At 45.9% G+C, this 27,874-nt stretch overlaps 1 protein-coding gene across 1 annotated transcript in view; it reads right to left on the bottom strand.

The window, feature by feature from the left end:
* Window positions 1-27,874, bottom strand: part of Wwtr1 (WW domain containing transcription regulator 1) — a 124,423-nt gene that overhangs the window by 45,862 nt on the left and 50,687 nt on the right. The window contains exon 3 of the mRNA XM_046440468.2: window positions 5,735-5,871. Coding sequence (XP_046296424.1) covers window positions 5,735-5,871 — 137 coding nt within the window. The remainder of the gene's footprint in view (window positions 1-5,734; window positions 5,872-27,874) is intronic.

The following is a 27,874-nucleotide window of genomic DNA, read 5'->3' as shown; positions in this document are numbered from 1 at the left end:
TTTTTAAGGGCCTTTGTGCACTTTGTAGAAGGCAGAATGAGTCAATTTAGCAGGCTGAGCACAGACAAGATTTTCCATCTTGTCTTGAAAAGCATGCCCGAGGGGGGAAAAAAATGGTACATGTGTTTATAATCTGAGTACAGATGGAGACTTAGACCTGGATGGCTTGGGCTCTGGGCTGGTGGATGGCACAACTTCAAAGGATGTGTGTGTGTGTGTGTGTGTGTGATTTTTTTTTTTTTTTTTAATTCCTGCAGTATTGAGAATCCTGGCTGCACTTCACCAAGTTTCTGGAGTGGCCAGGGCTGGCAGTCTGGAGAAGTTGTTATGTGGTCTTTATTTTTCCCGGACTGTCTGGAGGACACTGGCAACCCAGGTTGGCGCCTCAGGCCAACCATAAGTTCTGTTAATGTGCGACCAGAGCCCAAGCAGTAAGCTTTATGACCACCAGGATTATCACCAAAAAGGCCAAAAAACTGCATGTCATGTTCCCTTGGTAAAAACACTTTAGAATACGGGGCATTTTATGTTGCTCTGTGATTTTGGTATCTGCATGCTGACACATGTCTCACTTGCAGCAGGGGATACCTCTTCCCTCAGAACTTAAAAGCTGGACGGCCTCTCTGATTCTTGCCCCTGGGTCTGACAGGGATGTGATGGTCACCAGCTTGCTTTCCTTCATCTCACAACTGCTGTCTGAGGTTAAAGATTACTTTCCATTGCAGCACCAACTAGTATCACAATTTGTAAGCAAAAGTACCCAAACAGTAAAATTGACGTTGCCGCGGCTGGGTCTTCCTGAGGGAGCAGCAGCCCCACTGCCTTCTAACTGAGCACCGCAGAGGCTCTCCCTTAGAACACAGGGGAGTCTGCCACCAGCTCACAGGAAGGGTTGCAAGAACACATCTCTGGGCACTTGCTATAGGCCAGGCCAGGAACCTCCCTACTGCTATCAACTTTATCAGGTAGGTACCACTGTCATTACTTTATAGACAAGGAAAATGAGCCTCAGATCAGGTAGATAACAAATCCAAGTAATAAGTATCTAACCCAAGAGAAACTGAGTTCTGATTCCAAGTGCTTATGAAGGAGACTCCACTAATGAAGGTGACCCCTGCCCTCCACCCAACCCCCAGGTCCCTACACACCCTAATAAAGGACCAAGTTCAGGAGTGGGCTCCACTTTCCCCAGGCCCTTGATCCACAGGTCATAACAGGGTAGACAGTCCTTTCTCTTCCCCTCATTTCATTTTTTTTCTTCCTTTAAAAATTAATAGGGATATTAATAGTAATAACAGTAATAGTAATTAATAGTAATCAATAGTAATTAAGGTAAAGAGCCTACTTGAAATTCTTTCTGGTTTGTGTTCTGGATAAAAAGAGTCACCTTTCACACTTGCACATACACAGAATTCTGCCCTTTTGCTGTGTCACTTACTTAAAAGTAAGCACTCTGGACGCACTAGCTCCGCAGGGACTCCCAAATGTGACCTCTCTTCTGTACAGTCTGAAGTCCCCCAAGGTCTTTCTGTCTTTCATTCCTAGGCAACATCTGGGGATTCAGACTTAAAGGTCACTGGTCTACTCAGACAAAATCAAACTTTACAGTTACCCGATTCAGCGAGCAGAAAAACTAACATTTCAGTTAGAAACCACACCAAGCTGAAGTGACTATGTGAAAAAAAGTGGGGGAAAAACAACTACTACTACTACTACTACTACTACTACTACTACTACTACTACTACTACTACTACTATTATTATTATCCCCTTTAGAGCCTATTTTATTTTCACCTGGATATCTGAAAGTTCAGTGAATCCAACCACATAGCAAATCTGCCAGTCTATTCTTACAAAATCCTAGGACAGAAGACACACTGGATTTATAGTCCACCCTTCAGGGACACGAGGAAAGCCCTCAGGAAGATGCCCAGTATATGGAGCTTCTTGGGGGAGGGAAAGTTGACTCGCCAGAGGGCGCTATCCTCACTGAAAGTAACCAGAGTGTTCCTCAGAGTGCTTTGCAGTCTCACCAGCCTAAAATAAATATTTTTCTTGAAAGCCTTTATAATGAACAACAAAATTCTCTGAAAATATACATGCCATGGTTAACTAAAACATACAATAAAGCTATTCTTTCCACAAAGAGTGATGATAATAAGAATAAACACCTCATTTAGCCACATGTGGTGACGCAAGCTTGCCATCCCAGCTACTTGGGAAGCTGAGGCAGGAGGATCACAAGTTTGAGGATAACCTAGGCAACTTAGTGAGACCCTGCCTAAAAATAAAAACTGGAAAGAAGTGGGCTGTGGCCCAGTGGTAAAGATGTACCCTTGGGTTCCATCCCCAGTACCACAAAACAAACACAAAATGTACTTATTTTAGCTTTTTATGTATCACATACAATTCTAAGCATTTTACAGATATAAACTCATAATTTCCTTACATATTAATAATCCTCACTCTACATATGGGAAGACTGAGGTACGACTCTGTGACCTCAAAGGGTCATAGGCTGGTGACCAGCAGAGCCAAGACACATTTTTGGACAGTCTGACTCTTATCTCCATATCCCCAACCTACGGAAAAATGAGGGGTCTAGCAGAGGTGGTGGCCACACCTGTGATCCCAGCAACTCAGGAGGCTGAGACAGGAGGACTCCAAGTTCAAGACCTGCCTCAGTACCTTAGTAAGGCCCTAAGCAACGAAGTGGGATCCTGTCTCAGGAAAAGCATTAAAAAGGGGCTGGGATGTGGCTCAGTGGCAAATTGCCCCTGTGTTAAATTCTTAGTACTCCCCTCCCCCAAAATGAGAGGCTTCAATAAAAAGAGATTTATTTATTATATATATGTTGCAAATTATATCACAGCTCTAGAAATAATAAAGTTAGCTATAAAAAAGGTACTAATTCTGTCACCTGAGAGCAATTCTATTAACTTTACTTTGACATCATTTTCATATATATGTCATTATGGAGACATTAAAAGGGACATATCACTTAAGTTCACTTACATTCCATTGAAAAGCATCAAAGTTCTAAATTAAAGAATAAGGAGGAGGAAAAGGATCTGATTTTTTTTTTTCCGATGCTGGGGCTTGAGCCCAGAGTGCTCTACCTTGGAACTACAACCAAGTCTGTTCATTTTTCACTTTTTAAATTTTGAAATAGGGTCTCACTGAGCTGTCCAGGATGGATTCGCACTTGGGATCCTCCTGCCTCAGCCTCTTGAGCAGCAGGGATTATAGGCATGTGCTATCACACCTGGCCTGATCTTGTCATTTTTAAAGAATGATAATAGTGAGTATGAATCACAGGCAGAGCTTTTAACTTGGAACGCAGTGTCCTGACTAAATCATTTGCTATTGGGATGACATTGTGACTCTAACTCTTCTCCTGGTCTTTGGAACCTGCTTGATATTCCTGGTTATGTTTCCCTCGTTGGAACACATCTGTGACTCTCCACAGACTAACTCTATAAATGGGCAATGTTATACTCCAATGTCGTTGGGAAAACCCAAGACTGCATGTTGTAAGAAACTTATTGCCCTAATTTCTTAGAAATCTGTAAAGTAAGGTATTTCACTCAGCCGCAGGTAAATATGTTTCAGAATGTTCAGATACAACTTCTTTAGGGACACTTCACTAGTTTTGCAGTATAGGGATTGAGCCCAGAGACACTCTACCACTGAGCTACATCTCTAGACTTTTTCATTTTTATTTTAAGATGGTCTCTGGTAAGTTGCCCAGGCTGGCCTCAAATTTGTGATCCTCCTGCCTCAGCCTCCCAAGTCTCTGGAACTGACCATAAGCATATGCAACTACATCCAGTTTATCATACAGTTTTTAAGATTAAGGAGAGTGCACAGAGCAGAGTATGACCAAGCATAATGATTACTGGTAACCTAAGTGTGCATTAGATCAGAGCTAGTCAAGGACATTAATTGCAGCATATCCATATGTTGGACTATGAGGCAATTTTTAACAAGAAGGAGGCAGCCCTAAATGTATGAGTCTAGAAGTGGAAAGACAAGACACAGTGCAGAACATGAGACACCAGCTCAATGTGAACACGTAAACAGCACCGTGTGAACACACACAGAAACAGCGCATGGTGAGGAAGTGGTGGGCAGAGGTGACAGGGACTGCAGGGAGACCTACTTTTTGAACACTTCTTTGAAGTGTTGGAATGTCTTTTATCATGCCCATGAGATATTTTTTTCAATTATAAGAGATTATAAAGTAAGACCTAGGACAGGGAATGCACTGCAGTGCTAGAGCACACACAAGCCCAGTTCAAACCCCAGCACTAGAGAAAGACGTCAAAACTTTAATAATCAATTTTTAGAATATTTAATGAAAGCTGAAGACTGATGGAATTAGGAAGCTCATTTACTTGGGGTGTGATTGATAGATAGATAGATAGATAGATAGATAGATAGATATTTTACAGGGGATTGAATCCAGGGGTGCTTTACCACAAAGCTACACCCTTGGCTGTTTTAGTTTTTATTCTGAGACAGGGTCCCGCTAAATTGCTGAGACTAGCTTTGAATGGGTGACCCTCCTGCTTCAGCCCCCGCCCCAGTCGATGGGATTACAGGTGTGGCTACTGCTCACAGCACGGGGGGTGTATTTGTGACACTGGCATATGCGCCTACATGAGCACATACATATTGGGGACAAATAAGTCATGGAAGCTTATCTCCATATCCCCAACCTCAGAAAAATGAGAGGTCTAGCAGAGGTGGCTCTTCCCCTGCTCACAGAACTGGGCCACTTTCCTTGATCTGCCCTTTACATAAGGCACATGGAGAGGGGAGTCCAAGGCCTCTGCTCTTGGACACAAGCACACCTGCACACTTTAGCACAAAGGTGCAGACTTCCTGGACGAGAGTGCGTCCATTTGAGTTCACATGCACTGGCTGAGAAAAAGGGGTCTGGGAATAACACTGCCGTTTTCATCCAATTCATTCCTGAAAATCCAGCAGGAGGTACTCTTCACCCCTACATTAACTACTCCAGGGATAAAGCAGTATCTGAGTATTTAATCTTAAATGGAAATGTCTAAGAACATTTTTTACAAAACCAATCTAAGGGCCCTTTTTTATTGTCAAGCCCCGGGAGGAAGGGAGGGAAAATTGACCCAAAACCTTGGCTACTTCTGCCCGCCAGAGCACTCCTCAGACCTAGTGTCCAGTGCACAGGATCTAAAGAGCAGAGACCATTCCCTTCTAGAGGCTAAAGGTCACACACCCAAACACTGTGGTTGACGTGACAGGTGAGCCTCCCTGCGAGGCACATGAGGTGATGGGTAACTGCACCAGTAGGGAGCAGGGTTCCACCCTCAGCTCTGTAGTCCGAAGGCTGTATGACAGGGGGTCCTCTTGTCCACACAGGGGCATTCTGTTACCTCTTGGAGGCTATGCTGAGACCTGACCAGGTAAGGCCTGGGAGGGCCCACCTGCTGTCAGACACAGCATGCAGTGTCCCTGATCCCAGTTCACAGGAAGGGACACTGCCTTAGTCTAAACAGAAACAGGACCCAACGGGGACACTCTAGTGGCACTCTAGTGCAAACTTAAGGCAGAGTCACGACCTATGTGGCCAAGAGGCCAAACAAAGGAGGGACGGGCAGCAGGAAAGGGCAGCAAGGAGGGAAGAGAGAGACAAGGCACAAAGAGGCCTGGAGCCAGCAGAGCCCCCTCGGCAGGAGTCGGAGCTGGGGCTTACCCAGGTTTGGCTGGGATGCGGCCATGGAACTCTGAGGCACTGGTGTGGAAGTGACGGCAGGGCGGAGGCTCATATGATTCAGGGGCTGACTCATCGCCTTCCTGGGGTCTTGCCAGGTGGTGATTTTTTCTGTGTGACTAAAAGAAGGAAAACAATTAGCTACTTTTAAATTGTCAGCATCATCAGCATCAATAATAGCAAAACAATTAGGCGGCGCTGGTCCTTCCCTCGGAGCTGCCTGCGAGTATCTACCAGTTGTGGTGGGTTTCAACCAAGAACACACTGTCCTCTGAGCCTCTGTCCCAGGGGGCCACAGTGGGGCCTGCAGATGCTTAACACAAGCTCTATTGGGCCCAGGAGCCCTCATCTACCCATGGTCCATGACACTCGACACCATGGCGAGCTCATCTCCAGGAGCGGGACCCATGCTCTCCTTCCCCAGCCCCCTGAGCCCCCAAACTCTCCCAGCTCATGGACCTGACATGAGGGGCTTCCTCACACAGCACCCCTGAGCTCACCAAGACAAAGCAGCCTGGCTTCAGCCAATCGCCAGGTGACACTATGAGGCCCAGGACAGAGCAACAGGAAATGAATGCAGGGAGGCGGGCGAGTAGAGAGTTGGGTTTGAAGCATGCTAGTTTCTTTCTTTTCTTTTTTGGTTTTTTTTTTTTTCATCCATATTACTAGGGCTTGAACTGAGGGGTACTTTGCCACTGACCTACATTCCCAGTCTTTTCTATTTTTTATTTTGAGAGGGTCTCATTAAGTGTTGAGGGTCTTGCTACGTTGCGAACTTGTGATCTTCTTAACTCAGCCTCTCAGTCAGTGGGATTCCAGGTAGGCACCACCACACCCAGCATCCTATATATATACTTAAAAGAAGAACAGAATCATCTACTGCCCTGACTTTGCTTTATAAATGGTATCAGAGGTCTTTCTGTATCTATCACAGATAACACACTTGGATAGAAAAAACTGAGTATGAGCCCTTTGTTCTGATCTCACTAGTTTTGCCTCTTCCCTGTCAAACCCCACACACCTAGGACAGGTCCTCAGATGTGGAGGGAACAAAATTGCTCTTTCTGTTAAACACAACTTAATTGTGAATAATGATGGCCTCTCTCAACTCTTTAGTGCAGGAAACCACTGTTACCAACACTTGGCTTCATCTGAGATCTAGAAACTTCCTTGAGCTGGAGTCAGTTCATCTTCATTATTTATTTTATTTTGTTCTGTTTCCTCACAATTAAATGCCTCCACTGCTGATATTCCTTATCCAAGACAGAAACTATTCCCATAGGAAGCTCATTCACTGCCCTGAGTGAGAACCTGGATGTTTTCCAAACATCTTTAAGGGCACCTATATGGTGGTCACACCTGTAATCTTGCTACCCAGGAGGCCAAGGCCAGAGGACGGCAAGTCCAAGGCCATGCTGGGCAAGTGAGTGAGACCCTGTCTCAAAACAAACAATAGAAAGGGCTGAGGATGTGGCTCAGTGGTGTTGCTCTTGAAGAGGCCCTGAGCTCAACTTCCAGCATCACACACAAACAAGTATAAAAGGACTCGGGGTGTGTCTCAGTATCTCAAGGTAGGCCACTTGTTTGCACATACAGGACCCCTCCCTCTATCCCCAGCACCTTCAGCAAAGCAAGTGGAGTGAAATGTAACTACCAAATGTCAATACTGTAGGTGCCATAGTCAATCTTAAAATAAATAAATAAATGAATAAAAGAACCAATACTATCTTGTTAAGAAAAAAATAGGGAAAGATTGATTGAGGTTCATTTCCCTAAGCATAAAAAATAACAAAAGAAATGGTTGAGCCCTCACCCACCCATGGGGTGCCAGGCACAGTGGGGAGCACCTGTAGTCCCAGTGACACCAAGGCTGACAAGTTCAAGGCTGGCCTCAGCAACTCAGTAAGGCTCTAAGCAACTTAGTGGGACTTTGTCTCAAAATTAAAATTAAAAAAAAATTTTAAAGAGCTAGGGATGTGGCTCAGTGGTAAAACACCCCTGGGTTCAACGGAAAGAGAGAGAGAGAGAGAGAGAGAGGGAGGGAGGGAGGAAGGGAAGAAGAGAGGGAGGAAGAGAGGAAGGAAGAGAGGAAGAAAGAGAGGAAGAGAGAGAGGAAGAGAGAAAGAGAGAGAGAAAGAGAGAGAGAAAGAGAGAAAGAAAGAAGAAAGGGAGGGAGGGCGGGAGGAAAGGAGGGAGGAGGGAAGGACAGACAAGGGAAAGACAATGAATGGTCTTAGTTAGACCTGAGTTTGACCACAGTAATTCTGTTTAAAGCTTTAGTAAAATCCTTGAGTCAGCTTTTGGGCCTGAGGAAACTCAGCGTCTGGGATTTGTCACAGGCCTTCAGAGCGAGGAACTAACTGAGGAGGCTATCAGAGTGCAGTGGACTTCTTTAGCAAGGTAACTGGAGCTGAGAAGTGACTCTCCCTCAGACCGTCCTGTTAAGGCAGGGTCCAGGGCTGGGTCCACGGCCTAGGTGAGGACCTTCCACTCTGGAGCAGGAAGGACAGGAACCCTCCTGTTTCAGGAGACTCTTGGACTCTGACACTGTGGCTACTGGGCTGTGCCTGAAGCCTTAGGAGCAGAGCAGCAGAGTGCCCAGAGGCAAGGCAGCATGCCTCCTGGCCCCTGTTTGTTGGAGGACATGCAGGGACACTCTTGTGGTCAGAAGCTCAGCTTCCATAGGGCTGGAATGACGTGGTCCTCAGTGTTGGCACTGCACCATCCCCCCATGCGAACAAGCAGCCAGTGGCTCCTACAAGTTGTGGGCACAGGAGGGTCATGCCCCTGAAGTGGTGGAAGAGCCCAGCTCACCCTGGAGCCACCACAGCTGGCCAGTCCCCGTCCCCTGGGACTGTGTGGGACCTTCAGAGTGGGAGCTCCTGCCCTTGTCCTGACAGGCCTGACCCCATGGGGTAGAACTTACCCAAGACCTGAGGGCCCTGAGCCCCCACAGAGCAGTGGGGGCCTCCGCAGCCCACTTCCAACTCCACATCCAGCCAAGACGTTTCTGGGGCTTCTTAATTAAAAGTGTCATTCACTGTATTCCCTGATGCTGAGTACAGAGGAAGCCTTTCTCAAGGAACGGTTGTACTTAGAGATGAAAGGCACTGAATTGAGTGTGCAGAGCTGTGACAGGTACCCACGCAGGTATGCGCAGGAACCTCGGGCCTGGCTTACACGACACGGAGACAGCCTCCCGTCCACAAGTCGAAGGCCAGGGAAGGCACTGCTCACAGGGTGCTCGGTGCAGCACTGAGGGTAAGATGGACTGTGCTGCTGTCCAGGTCACTGGGAGGCCCAGGCTCTGGCTCTCCACCCCCACCTTCTCAGACCCCACGGGTTGCTCAGTCTTTGATTCTGCTCTCTCATCTGGGCACCCTCTCAGTGTCCCTGAGTCACTTCCTTCCCCTGTTTCTCATGGTGGCACACTGCTTGCCAGGACGCACAGCTCAACTGGAGGAATCCGGGCCTCCCTGCTGCTCCGTCCTCCCTGCCTCCACAGCCTCACCGGTCTACCTGTAAAAACTCCCTGCTGCTTTAAAAACCTAACCTCCCTGGAAATCGGAACACACACACAACAATCCACTTGTATTTCATGTATTCCATAAATACATACTACTTACATATTTGGAAGTGGAACAAAATAGAAAAAAAATGCTAAACTACTCATGGTAATATATGGAAGTAATAGACTCATTGATGGTTTGTTTGTTTGTTTTTTCCCCTTATCTAAACTCCTTTGTATTTTCCAGGTTTCAAGCAGTGACTATGGATTGTTTTCATAACCAAAGCCAAATACTCATGAAGGTTCAAAGAGAAAAGGGGCTCGGGAGGTAGCTCGGGGTGGAGCGCTTGCCTGGCACGTGAGGCCCTGCTCTCTACACCCACTGCTGCAAAACAGAGGGAAATTGATGCCTGGAAATGCAGGGGTAGGTCCTGAGAAGTCACTGAAGGTCAAGGGCAGGTTTGGCTTTTACCTTTGTATCTTCATATGGCCCAAGTAAGAAGGCAAATGGAATAACTTACTTGTTGTTTATTAAGAAAAAGAATACCGGTTCCTACAGGGAAGGAAAGATTCTTGACAAAATTTTTTTGTCCTACATTTAAAACGAAACCCCACAAGGGTCTCACATGAAGGGTCTTGGGTAGCTTTCTTTCTGGTCCTGGGGATTGAACCCAAGGTGCTTAACCACTGAGCCACATCCCCAGCCCTTTTTATGTTTTATTTAGAGACAGGGTCTCGCTGAGTGGCCGAGGCTGGTATCGAACTTGCAATCCTCCCATCTCAGCCTCCTCTGGGATGACAGGTACACATCACCGCAACTGGCATCTTTTCCCTTTCTTCAAAGGCCCCTTTGACCACCATTTCCCAACAGCCTCCTTCCAACCCCCCTCCTCTCTTCCTCCTCTCTTCCTCTCTGTTACAGGGGATTGAACCCAGGGATCTCTACACACAACCACATCTCCAGCCCATTTTGAGACCTAGCCTCGCTAAGTTCCCCAGCCTGGCCTTGAACTTGTGATCCTTCTGCCTAGGCCTCCCTAGCACTTGGGACTCCAGGGCCTCACCTGGCCAGCCTCCTTCTCTCACAGTCACAGAAAGCCCAAACCATCTGCAGGCCTCCAGCCACACTGATAGTCTCTGCTCCAGCTCCCAGGACCTGGAGCTTGCGAAGGATCAAGAGAGGCCAGCACTCTGCTGAGAGGTCCTTTGCGAGGAACAGTGGCTTATAGAAAACTTTTGTGAGAAATCATTTTCCCCTGTAGATTAAGTATTTTCTTTAATAAAGACACAAATTTAGAAAGCCATTTTACTTCCTAGGTAAGTTCTGAGTTTGAAGTTAAAATGTCACTGAAGTGGAAAGGGGCGGCACCCAGGCCCTCCCCACCCGGCCCCTCTGGGACTGGCCCCACCATCAGCCTGGGGGTGGCTTCCTCCTCCTTACCCATTGCTAACCTCCTAACCCATTGCAGAGGTTAGCAATGGGTAGGGAGTGGTGGCCTGCAGGCTTCTCCTGCTCCAGTCTTCCTGAAGCCCCTTAGGCACTCCCAGGGCAGCTGCACCTGCCTGTGGGCCTACTGCCAGAGACTGCAGACTCTGCCAGGGCTCTGCTGAAGCCCGCCTGCCAGGGAACCTGGGCACCGAGACTAGCATTCACCCTATGCACAGGACCCAGGGGGTTAAGGTCACCAACCTACTCTAGTCTTAGCACCCAAATCCATGAGACAAAAGAAGAAAAAAGTAAAAAAAAAAAAAAAATAGGCCAGATCCTCCCTGAGAGGTCCAGAGGGCCGGTTCTGAAGAGAACCTTAACACCCTCACAGTCTCAGGTCTCAGGTGCAATTCACCAAGCTTCCCAAGGTCGTGCAGCAGAGGGCAGGATAGGCAGCCCTAGCTCCCGACTCCACAGCTGTGGACAGGGTACCACATTCCATGAGCACCCTGAGGGGTAGGTAGGAAAATGAGCCACGTTAAAATCTTAAAACCCTGACTAGCGGCAGAACCACTGACAGCAAAGATCAGATCCTTTGTGTAAAAATAGAGTCCAGCAGCTTCACCGCCCAGGAAAGGCCTGGCATTTGGGATCTTGATCCAACTTTATGGAAGGAAGCCACACAACAAGAAGCAGAGGGGCCTCCGTGAGACGATTTGATTTGCCGGAGCAATAGAATCACACAAAACAGGACGGTCACAAAACTTCAGCAGCATGTGGGGCTGGTTTCTATGGGCAGAGATTACTTTCTCGGCAGCTTCCCTCCATCCCCACTTCTTGAATATGTCGCTGTGGATAGTCAGCACCAGACATCAGGGCGCTGTGGGGACAGACTGAAGGCAACCTCCACCCACCTCTATTTTCTAGCACAACCTAGGAGGCAGGTAAAGGGAACCACACCAATATGAAGTGGGAATTTAAAGGCAAGCCTGGGGTCACAAGGACCAAAGCGATGGGTTTAGCACTCAGTCATGATGTTGAGAGCCACAGCCCAAGGGGCCCCAGCAAACTTCCAGCTGATTGGCTCACCGCGGCCCCAGCAAACTTCCAGTTGAATGGCTCCTCTGCAGTGATGCTCATTGGGCTGTTTCCCGGCCCTTTCAGGCCACGGAGGTGCTCATTGGGGGACTCTTTTGGCTCCGCCCATGCGACCCAGCCGAGGGCCTCAAGAGCAGGAGGAGTGGGGGTTGAGAGGCTCGCAGGAAGCCTTTGGTGGCAGTTGGGCTCTGAGGGAATTCCTGAAGAGCTCCTGTGCTGTGTGTGTTCTAAAAATAAAGTTCGTTTCTGCTTGACAAGTGGCCCATGAATTGTGCCCAGCCAGACTGCGGCATCATGCTACTTTCCTCCATCCCCTGACTGCAGACCTCCCTAGGCTTCCCTTGATCCCTCTTATCTGGGGGTACTCCGGCTTCTCTCCAATGGAGTATGGCTCTTCTGAGGGCCCTGTGGAGCACAGCAAATCACTCTGCACACTGAAGGCACCTGAAAAATCATATTTTTACAACCTTGTGATATTTACAAGCCCAACTTAGGGTAAAAGTAAACTGTCATATTTTTTAAAATCAGGTTTTAAAGACTTTTTGATTTGTTAGGCCAGTTTACTACCCTTTTAATGTTGTAAAATATACGGGCTGAAGACAATTTGCTTAGAAATTGCTAAATAGCTTTGTAACCTTCTTTTTGTGAACCGATCCAATTAGACCCATTAGTGTTAAAAATGGAAACTGAAACAGATTTGGATGCAGTTGATAAAAATTGAAACAGATTTGGATGCAGTTGATAAATTCTCTGATAGGGCCTGCCAAGCAAAGTTGACCTAATGTCAGCAGTCAAACGCTATGCCAATTTTTTAATCCTGCGCCAGATGGCAAGAAGACTTTAAGACTTACATTTAAGTTTAAAATTTTTCCCAATTAGAATTAGAATACAAATATGCCTGAGTTCGGTGTGTTTCAGGGATAAATACTACCTGTGTTTTGGTCTAATTTAACAGTGCATTCTTAACTTAAATCTCGAGACTTTGAAAATGGCACATCATATCTTATTCATATCTTGTAGGACATTTGTTGTGGATTTTTGCCAGTGGCACTTAACAGTCCTGAGGACACCAGAGATGGTTCTTAGCCACAAGAACAAGGACAGCTGGAGTGCATTTACTCATCCTCTTAGCCAGACCCACACACACACTCCTTTTCCAGGTAGCCTCCCTCTGCCGTCCCCTCTGGTAGACCACAGTGAGAGCTCACACAACTGGAGGAGTCACTGTCCCTGTGGACTCTCAGATCACAACCCCATCTCAATTGGCAACCTGGCATATCTTGCTCACAATAGTAAAATGAGCGGCCCTCATGTGCATTATTCTTCTCTGCTTAATTAACCCCAATGGACCATTTGGATAATGGGGAATTCAATTTTGAAGTTCAACACATTGACAATCAAAAATAAAGCACAGTCCTTCACATGCTGAAGAGGGGCACAGCTGTGTCAGTGCTATTCCTAGAGCCCTCAGTATCCCTCCCAAGTTGGCTTTCTTCTTGCTGTCACCCCAATTGAGTATTCTTTGTCCCAAAGCAGCTTTCATAACACTATAACTGGTTACAATTCTTCTTCCATATAGAGCACCACACCCTGCTATTCTAATGCATTAGAATAAAAGACATAAAGAGGTAGAAGTACAGATGCAAATGTACATAGCTGACACATCCATTAGCAAAATATTTCAGAGTTTAAATGCCAAAGCTATAAAAACACCATACAATAGAGGTGACTGCTCAAATAACAAAAACGTGGTAATGAGAATTCGTATCCTCCTTTGAAATCACAAAGAATTTATAGTTAAAAGGTTCCAGTCAGGTTGTCACTTAGGCAGCTCATCAAATGTAGCTGCAGTCTATGATACAGGAATAATAACTCATATGCAAACAGACGAGTTTCTAGGGTCTTCTAATAAAAGACAATACAAGACCAGAAAAGCATTACTTTGGTGTATGCTTCTGGTCTCCACCATTCACTTGCCAATTCAAAAAATTTCAGAGTTCTCTGGAATTCTGAATGAATGGCAGGGCTTGTATTTTTAACTGCCAGTCTCTAATCCTTGACTTCCACCCCAGCCTTGCCAAGAAGCCTCCACTTGTTTAAATTAGCAGCAGTAGAATGGCAGCAGCATGACGAGGACTTCCGCTGGGGCCAGCTGTGGTGCTCCATCCACCACAGATCCTGCCCACGGAAACATGGCCTCTTTTGCAGACTCAGTTCGGGCACTTACTCAGCCAGGGCTGCCCAGTCCCGCAGCAGGGCTGCCGTCAGCCCAAGGAACAGCAGAAGCCGCCAGGGATGTGACACCTTAACATGCGTAGTTCCTGAAGGGGCCTGGGGTGTGGAAGAGGGGGACACTATGAATGGCCACTTTTCCAGAAAACCACTTTGGGAAAACTGTGACTCATCAACAGAGACCCTGTGTGACTCATGGGCCTCGCTCCCGGGCGAGGTTCAGCCCTGTGAGAGACACCCCACCATCTGTGCCAGCTCCCCAACATCACCCAGCACTGGCAAGGCTGGCTTTGCCTCTGCAAACTGAGCCAAATTCTTGCCCAACCTCATTTCTCCTAACCCCTGAAAAAAGAAGAAAAAAAAGTCCGCCTGGCAGACTTGCTGGCTGGTGTGCCACAGGCCGAGCGCCCTGTGAGCCCACTCAGCCTTATCATCCACGTCCAGCCTTTGGTTCCCTCAAGTCGGGATTGGCAACAGCATTATAAGATTTATAAAACACCTGGATTCTTCTCCTGGAACTAAACAACTATCAAGAGTTTATCTCAATCCATTTCCTTATTTCCAGATGACAATTCTAAAATATGCACTAACTTTTTCTTTTTCTCACAAAAACATGGATTGAGAAGAGGAGGAGGGGGAAGAGATGAGGCTCATTGTCAATGAGAAATGGAATGCTTTCATCCAGCTTTTCATTTGACATTTACAATGGGATGAAATATTCCTTAGCAATTCACTTCTAAAAACAGCTTTGAGGTTGGGGTGTAGATGAGTGGCAGAGCACTTCCCTAGCATGGGCAGGGGCCTGGGTTCAATGCCCAGCACTGCAAAAAGAAAAAGAAGGAAAAGAAAAAAGAAAAGGAAAATCAATTTTTGCAAATTCGGAGTGTGGGGGAATCACCACTAAAATCCTTTAAATGGACAGTCCACTAGGCTTCATGTATATTGTTATCTTTCAATAAAACTAACGTAGCCATTCCTTCCAGGATCAGGGTGCACGCTATTTCTGGGGCCGAGATCCAGAGGCAGCAATGCTGAACCCCAATCAGTACGGTGGGATTTGCTCCTTGTGTGGTATTGAACTCAAGTCAATGAATCATGCATTCAGGGCCCAGTGCCTGCCAGGCCTAGGCCCTCAAGGAGCTGGCAATCAATAGGGTGGGAGGTGGTAGCAGTGAAGTCAGGGTGCCGGGCTAGGGAGCCGGTGCAGAGCCTGACCTTTTGTCTCCAGAGCTACCTGTTTAGATAGGCCTACTCTAGGGCTGCCTCACACCTGGGCAGCAGCTTTAATCTCACAATTAGTTTTGAAAAAAAAAAAAATGTTTATTTTGAAGCCACTGAGCTAAATGCTGAATGCTAAAATACTTTTTTGAAAATTGTTTTTCCAGGCTCTGTGTGTCTGACATGTGTTTCTAACATGCTGTTTTTCCAGTTGTTCTTAAGTAGGACATTGACCCACTGCTTGGCTGCTCCTGAACAGCAACGAATGTCAAACATCTCCAACCTAAGCCTGTGGCTGCCCCCACCCACCCCTTCCAATGGGACCAAATGAATTAATGTCACTTGGCCAAAAAAGAGGGCAAAGCCACTTTAAAAAGCAAAAATTCTTTTGGGTTACTCTAGCTTCTCCTATGTTCCTGTAAAGGGCTTCAAGTCCTTTCTGCTGGTTTTATTTTGTTTTTAAATTCTAGGCTGAGGATGAGCCATGGGCCCAGCTGTCAGAGCCACTTCCTCTCTGTACATGTTGGAAAGACATGAAACAACATAGACTTTTCAAAGACTGATGTGAACCCAGAGACTGAGGAGAGACTGGAAGAGCTCTTCATAGTGAGGATCCTATTTTGCAAGAAATGAGGAGGATCAAAAACAAAAACTAAGACATCAGAGAGGGACCTAGTTGGGCTTCAGAGGCAAGGAAGACTGCTCCTGGGGACCTTAGAAATGACCATCAGCACCATCAGGCACCAGTCTTATGTTTCAGCTCTGTTCACGTTTTCTTCTTTTCTTTTCTTTTTTGATGTTACTGGGGATTGAATCCCAGTGCTGTACCACTGAGCCCTTTATTATGAGTTGCCCAGGCTGACCTGGGACCTGGGACCCTCCACCATGTTTCTTTACATGAATTTCCCGGCATCTTTTGTCCAAATGAGACAGAGTGGTAGAGTGGATTTGAATTTTGCCTCTGCCATTAATTGGCTAAGAGGTCACTGTAACTTCACTTAACATCTCTGATCTTGGTTTCCCCCAAAGGGCATAAAAACGTCCATTCCATGACACTGATTTGAGAATTTCATCCAACCACAGAAGTAAAGCGCCAAGCACCGTCCCAGACATTCATGACACCCTTGAAATATGACATTTCTTCCTCTCCTATCCTAAAACCTAAAGGGATGAGCACATTTTTTTTTGGTGGGGAGTATCCGGGATTGAACCCAGGGTGCTTAACCACTGAGCCACATCCCCAGCCCTATTTTGTATTTTACTTAGAGACAGGGTCTCACTGAGTTGCTTAGTGCCTCGCTTTTGCTGAAGCTGGCTTTGAACTCAGGATCCTCCTGCCTCAGCCTCTCGAACCTCTGGGATTACAGGCAAGCACCAAGTCCAGCAGGATGAGTAATTTGATTGAATGAAAAAATATATATATAATTTTTTCATTCATATATAAAAACTTAATATATATGAATGAATGAAAATGCTCTAGGTACAAAGAACCCCAGAAAATGGGAGGAAATAATGGCAGACATCAATTTAATACTAAAACTGCAGGCACTTTTGACTTCATATAGTTGAAGTGGCCAAGGACTCACTGATATTGAGACAAATATTCCTAAAACAGAACATCTAGATAACCTATCTGAACAACCACGTCAGGAAACCAGGTGTGATACTGTGATTTAAGAAAGGACCCGTTGGTCCTGCCCCCTTTGCTGACACAGCACCCATCTCCCTCAAGGCAGAGGAGCTGGAAGCACCTGCTGTTCTAATACTGGCTTCGCCCCACCCAGTCCTGACTCTGAGCTCTCTCCGCAGAATTTCTTGGGTGGCAGGTGCATCTTCCGTTCTTTCGAGACAATTCTTGGAGGACACCCGGAAAGCCCTGGGACGTGGCTCTTTGCCAGGGGAACAGACCACATGATCGGAGGGGTGTGTCCTAGCCCAGCCCCGTGGCCAGGGGAACAGGAGGGTGGTGGGTGGTGGAGGTGGTCTTTCATGGCCGAGGCTGCGGGTCAGTCTCGAGCCTCTGGATGGCGGACCCTAGAGGCCCCTGGAGCGGCCGGAAATCTGGACTGGACGCTCCCAGCCCCGCCCACTCCTTGCCCTGTCCACTCTTCACTGACCGATCGCCTACGGGGCCTGTTAGCCAGTTAACCAAACCGGATGGGGGAGTGAGAACTACGGCCTGCGCGGCGGTCGGGAGCAGACCAGCCTGCAGGTGCCGCGGGCGTGTGCAGGCAGGTGCACGTGGGCACCGCGCTCGGGACCTGTGGGGTCTGTTGAGGGTCTGGTGGACGGTGTCGGAGCCTGGGCTTGGCGGTAGCACGGGGATAGACCCAGGCCGCGGGCGTACCAGGCCAGGCTACCCCCACAGAGCAGCCAATTCACAGTAGAGGGCGCCCGGCGACGTCCGCGGGGAGCCCCGGTGACACTGAACTTGTCCACTGCATCTAAACTAAAGCACTAAGATTCCATCAGAACCGTGCCTTACCTTCAGCTGGAGGAGAAGCAGGCACCACCCCACCCGAAGGAGGAGGCACCTTGCATGAGGAGGCCTCTGTCCACGGAGTGCTGAAGCTGTCGGTCCAGCACAGATCAGACCTGGGGCAGCGCACAGGGCCTTTTCACTGAGTCTTTATTCCACTGTCAGGGAGACTCTTCAAAACAGGAGAGAGTCGCCTTAATTTACTGACTCAGCTGGCAGCCTCCAAGTACGCTTTCTTAGAGGAAATAAGTGTGAACAGCATTTAAATTCTGAGACACTCCCCTTCAGTCACTTGAAATGAAAGCTCTACTTGTACAGACACAGATTCCCCCACCCCAGCGCTAAGCACTGAGCCCAGGGGTGCTCTACCACTGAACAGCTTTTAATTTTTTGAGACACGTTCTCACTGAGTTTCTGAGGGCCTAGCTAAATTGGTGAGGCTGACCTCGAACTTCTGATCTTCCTGCTCTGGACTCCTGAGACACCAAGATTACAGGCATGCACCATGGCATTTGGCAGAATATGTGATTTTAACAAAAGAAAAAAAAAACATTTTCAGGGAAAAATAGCTTTTGAAATGATCATAAAATGCTCACAAAAGACCCTACAAACTCACCAAGGGTACTTTCACATGTTATTGGACTTAAGTTGGCACCATGGTTTATCAGTGTGTAATAAAAGCCTTGAAAAAACTTTGATACACTTGGAACTTCTTGGAACTTCCACTTCCAAGAATCTTATATACAGGAAAACCATCAGGAAGGATAGAGATGGCCGGCTGCTTGGCAATGTTTGCTCTCCCATGTCTAGGTGCTAGGTCTAGCCAAGGGACAAGTTTTAGACAATAAACAGAAATTCTATGTAGGATTCTGGGGGAGCTCTTCAAAAGAAAAGAATATGCAGACTTTTCTATTTTTTACCCTTCCTCTTTGCTCCAGCTTGGAATATAAATGGATGGCTAGAATTACAGCAGCCCTTTTGAATCATGAGGAATGGAAACCACTGAGTAAGACCAACTAAGGAGAAAGATAGGTGTGTTTGGAGTCTTTAGATAAGCTGGAAACAGTGGCATACTGCCGCAGTCCCCTATAATCCAAGCAACCCAGGAAGCTGAGTCTTGATGATCACATTCAAGGCCAGCTTGGGCAACTGCCTCAAGACTGCCTCAAAATAAAAAATAAAAACAAAAAGGGCTGGGGATATAGCTCTGTGGTATAGCACCCCTGAGTTCAATCCTCAGTTCTGGGGGAAAAAATTAGATCATGATAGAGCTCAGACAATTGCAGACTCAACAGACCTATAAATGACATAGATCTCTATTTGTTAAAATGAGCAGACGCCCGTAATGTATTGCTGAATGACCATAATCACATTTGGTTAATCAAATGCATATGAATGAGGATGTAGGCTTTAGATTTCTTTGCACATTTTGTTCATTTTGAACATCAAGAATTATTTTCCTAATCAGAAAAAAAGAATAAGAAAGATGTCCTCGCCTCAACAGAACCCACTTCCTGCTTGAAAAATAAAAGTACATTCCACACTGGAACACATACCTGCTAATTACAACCTTGGCAAGTAATTCCACAGCTAGAGCTCAGGGCTGGACATCCTGTAGGTCCCTCAGCTGTGACTTAGAAAAGGCGCCATCATAATACTCCCTGGAGAGCTGAGCCTGAAGGTGCACTGAACCAGCACAGTCCCAGGAGTGGGAAACACTGTCGCAGGGATAAAGAGGATCAAGCAGAATTCTATAATTAAGCAACAGTTTATGCCTGCCTCTGGCAGCTGCTGGAGGGAGCAGGGACCCCAGAGATCATCAGCACCCCAGAACAGCCCTCTCCTGACGCTGTCTGCACTTCTCAGGACAATCTGGGGCACCCTATATCCAGCACCTGTTGGGCTGGGGAGACTCCCAGCTGCAGTTCTGTTCTCCCTGTCATCTGCCTGATCCAGGAGGAGCGGTGGTTATCATACCAAAAAAGATTAGGATGAGCTATCTCTGCTTGTTCTTGGAACTGTGTCTTTTTCTGGTCTCTCCTGAACTTCGATTCGTCTGGTGACCAGCCACAGGCTCCACAGCATCCCCCACCACAAGCATCCTGCCTGCAGACCCTTTACCACACCCACCCACTGGGAAGGAGCCGGGGGAGGAACAAACAAGGTAGACCATGACCCTTGTCAGAGGAAACAGCATTTTCATTACAGGATACATTTGAGTTTTCCTTTCCATGAGACTTTTTACAATGGGATTAAAACTGAAGGAGACATTTGAGTTTTCAGTTTCTCAGTAGTTCCAGCTGTGGATTGGGGACAGAAGGCCCAACATGCAGCAGGCACTCAGAACAATGCAAGGAGGGATGAATGAAGGAATGCCCACACTGTGGGATTGGTCCAGCAAATGACTTTGCCTCTCAACATCAGCTGCACCAAAGGAAGCTTATTTACATCTTAAATAACTTTGTGGATAAGTATTCAAAAACTCATTTAGGAAGACTTGTGCTTTACTTGTCCCAGGAAGAGTTACTGCTACAGAATCCTACAATTCTATCTAAAACAGTCGCATGGTCAGCAGCCATTCCTACTCCATCTGCACACTTGCTGGCTGGGCTTCTGCCCTACACCACCACCAGAGCCCTCAGAGTGAGCTCCATCTGGCACGCATGGACACACAGTGCAGAAATGGTTTCCGTGAGTGGCTTGATACTGATATTCATGTTAATGACAGCCATGGCACTAAGGGCTCACGTCAGCTACTCTATTCTTTATAATATTCACAGTGATCATGGTAATAATGATAATCACAGTTGACTTTTACATAGCATTTTATAGCTTCAATTATGAACTTGATTTTACATAATAGGCTTATTAACCTCCTTTACTCCCCCTAGTACTAGGGATTGGACCCAGGATGCTTAACTGCTGAGCTATATCCCCACCCCTTTTTACTTTTTATTTTATTCTATTGTGGCCACTTGGGGGAAGGAGCATTCTGCCAGTCACAGCACTTGGGGGGTGGGGATGTTCTGTCAGTCACAGCACCCAGGAGCCCCTTCTGGTCTTCGGACCTACACTCCACTTCCCAGGGAACCAATGCTGCGAGGCCCAGCCACGCTGACTCCACGGAGTGGGTACCAGTATATTCCAGGAGACTTTCATCCTAGAGGATCACCATCACTCTTGTGCCCAAAAGAGTTCTATTATCAAATAAGTTTGGAAAACACCGAATACTGAATTTCCCCCCTAAAATTTACATAATACACATGCATAAAAAAGACTTTCGTTCTAATTTAACTCCACATTTCTCTAATTTATCCTAGGTGTAATCTTTTATTTTACACATAATAATTAATATCCTAAAAAATACACCTTCAGGAATTGAGAGATTCTACTGTTGATGAAATTCATCCCAACCATGATGATCTGATCAGCAGCACTGTCAAGAAACACATTACGCTGCAGATATCATAGCAGTATCTCCACACCCAGTTGACCACAAGTAAAACACTGCAGGTGGCTCCTACTGGGCATCATTAGGCAATCGTGAGCCCAAAGCCATGAAGCCCTGGTTCTGAAGCATCGCAATGACAAAGTCCACCCAAAGCAGAATTAACACAGATTAGACAGGGCACCGAGACGGAGAGAGCTAGCAGGCAAGGTCAGCACATGCTGGCCACACTCAGGCACACATGGATGTGTGTGCCCATGGACGAAATACACAAACATCCACACGGCTTGAGTCCAAACTGTGTTCTTAAAAAGTGACCTGAGCTGTTTGTACCCAGAATGGCTTTAATCTTCCAATTTATTTTTTAAAATTGGGAGCCCATATGTTTCTATTTTTAGTGTGCTTTCAAAATAAAGTGTCCCTTGGTTCGAGGTCACAGCTGCTGCAAAGCACTCTGGGTGGCTCCTCTCCATCCGTCTGAAACAACTGGTGGGAACAAGCAGTAGGCCACCACCCAGCTGTTCAATCCTGTTTTCTAACTTTAGCAAGTCACTTAGCCACTAATGTCACTAGGGCATGCTGCACTGAAAGCCACACCCCTGAAGGTAGATTGCTACACCCCTGAAATCTCCAGGCACACAGAGCAAATCTCTCACTCGTGTGCCAATCACAATATCACTGGGATGCCAACCGCAGGATCTGTATGACCTAATTTCATGTAGAGCTGATTTCACGTAGAGCTTTCACCAGGGAGCTGAAGGCTCCAGTACACACCACAAGTAAGCCTGCCACCCACCCAACCCAGCCCACTGGAAAGTCACCTACTAGCCGCAGCAGAGCCCAACCACCTGGAGCCCAGAAGACCAGGGAAGCCACCATCAGATTCCTTCCAGAGACCCGCACATGCTGCTTGTCTTTCTTATTAAAATGCTTGGAAGCACACCTTCCCGGTGTGACCAGACCACACGCTTGTCATGAAGCCCTCAAAATGCAGTCATTGGTGCTAAACTGATCACACACATCCTCATCCTAGTTTCCTTTGGTTTTATTTTTATTTTTATACTAGGGGTTGAACCCAGGGTGATTAACCACTGAGCTACACTCCCAGTCTTTTTTGAGTTGGGCTCACTAAGTTGCTGAGGCTGGCCTTGAATCTGCAATCCTCCTGACTCAGCCTTCCAAGTCGCTGGGGTCACAGGCGTGCACCACCACAGGGGCTTCTTTCAATTTTTTAATGGCATGCTCGTCGTAATTCCTTGCCTCAAAGTGGGGAGATTTCAGCATTACCTGACTGTTGGTGATCCTTTGGGAGTTACTAATTGAAATAATTTCCTTCAGTAAAGAGTCGCTCTTTTCCTGCATTTGCCTGGACACTGCTGGTCTCTGAGGAGAACTCTAAGAATGCCTTGCTAAGCCCCTGTCACTGACTGCCTCCATTGTCAGCAAAGGAGGACTTAAAACATTAGATGACTTACACAGATGGAAACAAAATGCCCTTTGAGTTCTATTGATAATTTAACCTTTAAAGTTTTGGATGTAATCCCAATTCTCAGGAATTAGGGAGAGTGGCTAAATGGAACCATTATGTAAAACATTCATGTGGGAATCATTTTGTGTGAAAATATATACAGTATATCATTTGAAACATCTTTGAAGGTGGGCTTTCATAATTCATAATTTAAATATATGTGTCTTTTAAACTTCTCAACTTTGTGCTTCCTCTGTTAGGGAAATAGAAGTAATTTTCAGTAGGGGAAGATCCCGGGGCCCTGGATGTCAGGGGAGGGGTCACCCTGAAGGCCCTGGCAGGGCAGGAGGGGCACTCCTGGACGAGGAAGCCCTTTACTCAGTCTGAAAGCTGCATACATACGTGCCTGGCCATGTCCAATTTGTGAAAATTCATCAGGCAGCATATTTATGATTTATATATTTTTCTACAATATTTCTACTTCATTTTTCAGAGTAATTAAGAGAAATCGCTTCCCTTTTTTCCACGTAATTTTTATAAAAGGAAAAGGGATGTAGTTTCCATCTAGCGGAGGCATAAAAATGAGCCCAAGGCATTTACAAGTAATAAAATTAAGACCATAGCTTAGTGTTTTTACTTTGTTTTTTTAAAAAAGAATGGTACATAATAGTTTAATAAAAACCAATGTGAAAAACATATCTGAGGCCATTGGGATATTTAAGTTTAATGTATTAAATGATGTTAAGAAATTGTTTCCAGCTTAATGTGATATAGCAATAAATTCACAAAATCATTTACACTTCTATCCAAAAAAAAAAAAAAACCCGACCTAATTTAATCATAAGGAACACATGTGCAAGTTTAAGCTGGGGGTGGAACTCAGTGATGTAAGGCCTACATATCAGACACAAGGCCATGGGTGTGAGCCCACCACCACCCCCATGTGCACACACACAGCCACAAAATGTGTTTGGAGAACAACTAGGAGAATGTGAACAAGGGCTACATATTAGGTAATATTATTAAACTAAGGGTAGTGGCTTAGGTGAATGGTACTTGTCACCGCGTGAAGGAGCAGCTTTACTCTCAGATGCCACATGCTAAAACAGGTAGGGATGCGACAACTGGCAAAAACAGAGAACACACGCAGGGAAATGTGTCAACGCCTTAACTGCAGACTCTGGATGAGCGAGAGTGCCCTCTTTGTCAGCATTTCTTCAGGTTTGAAAATGTTCAGAAGAATAATAATTTTGTTACATATGAAAATTATAATTTTGTTACATAGGGAAATGTTCTTATTTTCAAGAGATACCTAATTTAGTATTTAGGAGTAAAATGTTAAATCCATTATTTGCTTGAAAATACTTCCATTAAAGTATATATGAAACAAATATGGCAAATGCAATAATCCTTACATCCAGCTAAGGAGTATGGTGAGTCATTATATTCTTCTCTCTCCTCCCAAGTTTGACATTTCATAATAATATGTCAAAACTAGCAACTTTCATATTTCTTCTTCTTTCAACTATAAAATCCTTCCCAAGTCTTTTTGGTCTCAAATTTTCAAAATAAATTTCAGTAGAACATGTTATGTTTCAAAGTTCTCCATAACTCCATAGCACCTGGAGAGCCACCCTTGGCTCAGTGGGCCCAGAATTCTGATTCTATGTATATAGAATCCCTCTAAGTTCCAGTTGTAAGAATAAGTAAGGGAAGGAGGGAAAGTGAGGTGAGTGGCCTAAAAGAAGCAGTGCTCTGCCCAAAACCTGAAGGCATTCGAGCTGTTCTCCAAAGACAAGCTAGTATATTCCTGTGCTGCCCTCTAACCCCACCACTGAAAAGCCAGCAGCTTTAGGAATCCACCTCTTCCTTACAGATCATTCTCCACCTGGGAGTTAGCCCTGGGCTTCCAAGGCCTTGCTGCCAAGGGGGTGCACTGGATACCTTTGAGAAGGGGAGCGACTCTAACCTCAGGAAGCAAGAAACAATGGAATTGGGGTGGGGGGTGCTGGGGATGGAACATGTTCTACCACAGAGCTGCACCCCAGTCTTGAGAACCGGTGGATTTTTAACACACAAGGCAACAGCTCTGGTGGGGTGGGCCCCAGATGGTGGGAGGGGCCTGCTCCTTATGTGTGTTTCATCAGCTGTCAGGACAACAGAGGACAAAGAGCCCTTGGAATTGGAATCCATACTGCATAACAGGCAAGGATGTGGGCAGGAGTCGGCCGACTCTGGCCTGACGGTCAACTCCACCATTCACCAACTGGGTGATCTGAGACAAGTGACAGCCTCTCCTTCTCAGTTTCTTTATTAATCTATAAAATGGAGCTATTGGATAGCAGTTCAAAGGCCGGGAGCCAACCTGTGTTTCAATCCTGGCTCATACACTTACTAGTTGCATAAACTTGGGCAAGTTACCTCAAAACCAAGTTTGATAGAGAACATCATTATTATCAGGACAAAAACAGGCACTGTAGTTAGCTTGAAATCAAAGTTACTAAGTGAACCTCTTAGCAGAGCACTGGATGCACATGATCCTCCCATGATGGCCATCATCACTGGACTTCACAATAACTATTAAGTAAACAGTGCCAACAACTATTTTGTTGATAGGGAAACCAAAGATTAAAAAGACTCAAGGACTTTCCCTTTCCCCCATGCTAACAAAGTGACTCTACTACACCCTACTGCTCCCTAAAATTTTCCATCCCCAAGAATCCACTGCAAAGAAGAGAGAGAGAGAGAGAGAGAGAGAGAGAAACTCAAAGAGCATTGAAGTTATACTTGCTGACATCAGCATAAGCCTTCAGAAGCTAAATCTAAAATACAAACCAGAAACAACACTGCTGCTCGGACACCTTGGACACTTTGTGCCACAGCAAGTGATCAGATTTTAAATGCACCCAGAAATCTCCCTGGAAAAATAATTGTGTTGCAAACCTTTTTGTGAGTGATTACTTCTTCCTATAGAAATAACCACTCCTAAACGCTGGACATACACAGGAGTTTCTGCTTAACTCAAAAAAAGCAGCACCCATAGTTGAGTAAGCACATAGCTTCAGGTGTGGGCCCAGCTCAGGTGGACAGTGACAGCCCTGAATAGGGGACAGTGCCCAACACAGGTATTGGTATTTGGCCTGCAATGGACTAGAAGAGTCATAAAGGTAAATTCTCCTAAAGATGCCTCACCATATCTGTTTCTACGCAGCACATCAAAAAAATCCATGCAAAAAACACAGCAGAAAGCCCAAGAACACAAATGAAGTTCTAAGGTCCAATCACAACAAGGAAGTCCACAGAGATGAAGAAAACAGAAAGGGGGAAGGGGTACTTCCTCTCACTAAAGGAATCTCCCCCTGCTGAGAAAGGGGCAGATAAGCTATTTGACAGCCATTTTTTGAAGCTGGGCTACAGCTCCAGAAAATTAGCACTTGCTTTTAGCTGTGGCCTTTGTGCTACCGAGCTGAATTTCTCAAGCCTGCATTTACACAAGTTCATGTTTTCCCTATTTTTGTTCTTTTACCTCCCAACTGTCAGGCTGCCTTCCTAGATCTCTTCAAGGAGGTAAAATTCAATGGACAGGAAACACTGAGAGCAGAATCATGGAGGATTTTTAGTTTTTAACAAAATAAATGCAGATGGTGTCTTTAATCACTGTGACCTGCAGTGGCAGGTATAGCCACTCAGTGAGGGGTCACAGGGGTGAGAGCCATGACACTTGGGCCCAGATTGTCCCTGTACTTTCATACATACAAAAAGTTGGCTTACTTGTTTAGAATTTTTATATTAAACCAAAGAGAGCAGGGCTGGGATTTAGCTCAGAGGTGGAGTGCTTGCTGAGTATAGGTGAGGCCCTAAGTTGGATCCCAGCACTATCAAAAAAAAAAAAAAAAGAAAAAGAAAAAAAAAGAAGAAGAAGAACGAAGTTTTGATAAATAAATTTCTTGACATTTTAGTGACACTTTTAATCTAGGAGTTTTTGATTTTTATATTTTAACTTTTAAGCCCTTGTGGGAAATCTCCTTAAACAGACTTGTCCATAAAACAGTTGACTTCCACATCGTCATTCCCAAGAGTCTTGCAAAGGTGCTCAAAATCTGTCACAGTCTGCTCCATTTCCAGCAAATCTGTGTGACTGAGGTGCTGATCATGAAAACATCGGGGGTCTTAATGCTCCCCAGAAGTCATCCCAGACAGCTCTAGCCATGGTCTCCAGCTGCAGCATCACGTCCTACCACATCTACCACAAGTAACTCTTGCAAAGAGAACTGTGCTCCACGAAGTTCTAGGGAAGCCCACCTGTTGGCAGAGATCTTCAGAGTAACCTTGCCCCTCTGAATAAATGGCGATTATTAATAGTATTCAGCAACATGCAAGCACGCATCATGTATCAGAATGGCGGTGATTCTGAAGAGCTGTTATCAAATACACCCTCTTAAATCAAAGCACCTTGTTCTTCCATTTCAATTATGATCACATACCTTGTTCCTAGGAAACCAAAATGTATGTACACTTCCAAGCACATCTAGGATGTTAAGAAATGGGGGGAAAACACTTGGGGAATCATAAAATTTCCTTGTTAATTTCTCTGCTGCCTTCCTGTGTCACACTCCTGAGTGACAGTGGAAGCATTAGGCCACAGGCATGGATCACTTCCACCCAGCCTGTGAAGGACTAAGAATGGGACCTGGGCACGAGCATTGTTTGTTCTAGGTGCCAGCCCACCAGACCCCCCCCCCCCGCAGCCTTCGTTACAAGCAGGCCTGTTCCCCCTTTTGAGGCCTGACTCTGTCACAGTGGGAGCACCAAGTCCAGGAGCTGGGGTCCTCCAGGATGTTCCAGGTCATGCTCTCTTCTAGTGGCCCCTTTCATTAATTCAGGAGAATTTTCTTTTCTGCTTAACTCAAAATAAGCAGCACCTTATATCAAAGAAGACATTTGGCATTTGTTTTTTAGGGATTGGCTAGCTTCACTTAGCATAATCTGCTCTAATGCCATCCATTTCCCTGTAAATTCTATGATTTTGTCATTTTTTAATGCAGAGTAATACTCCATTGTGTATAAATGCCACATTTTTTTTATCCATTCATCCATTGAAGGGCATCTAGGTTGGTTCCACAGTCTTGCTATTGTGAATTGTGCTGCTATGAACATCGATGTAGCAGTGTCCCTGTAGCATGCTCTTTTTAGGTCTTTAGGGAATAGACCGAGAAGGGGAATAGCTGGGTCAAATGGTGGC

This window comes from Marmota monax, unplaced genomic scaffold (assembly GCF_021218885.2).
Source record: "Marmota monax isolate L192 unplaced genomic scaffold, Marmota_monax_Labrador192_F-V1.1 WCK01_AAM20220418_F8-fsc00256, whole genome shotgun sequence".
NCBI classification, from domain to species: Eukaryota; Metazoa; Chordata; class Mammalia; order Rodentia; family Sciuridae; genus Marmota; species Marmota monax.
The sequence above is the reverse complement of the archived record's forward strand: the minus strand, read 5'-3'. Positions and strand labels throughout refer to the sequence as shown.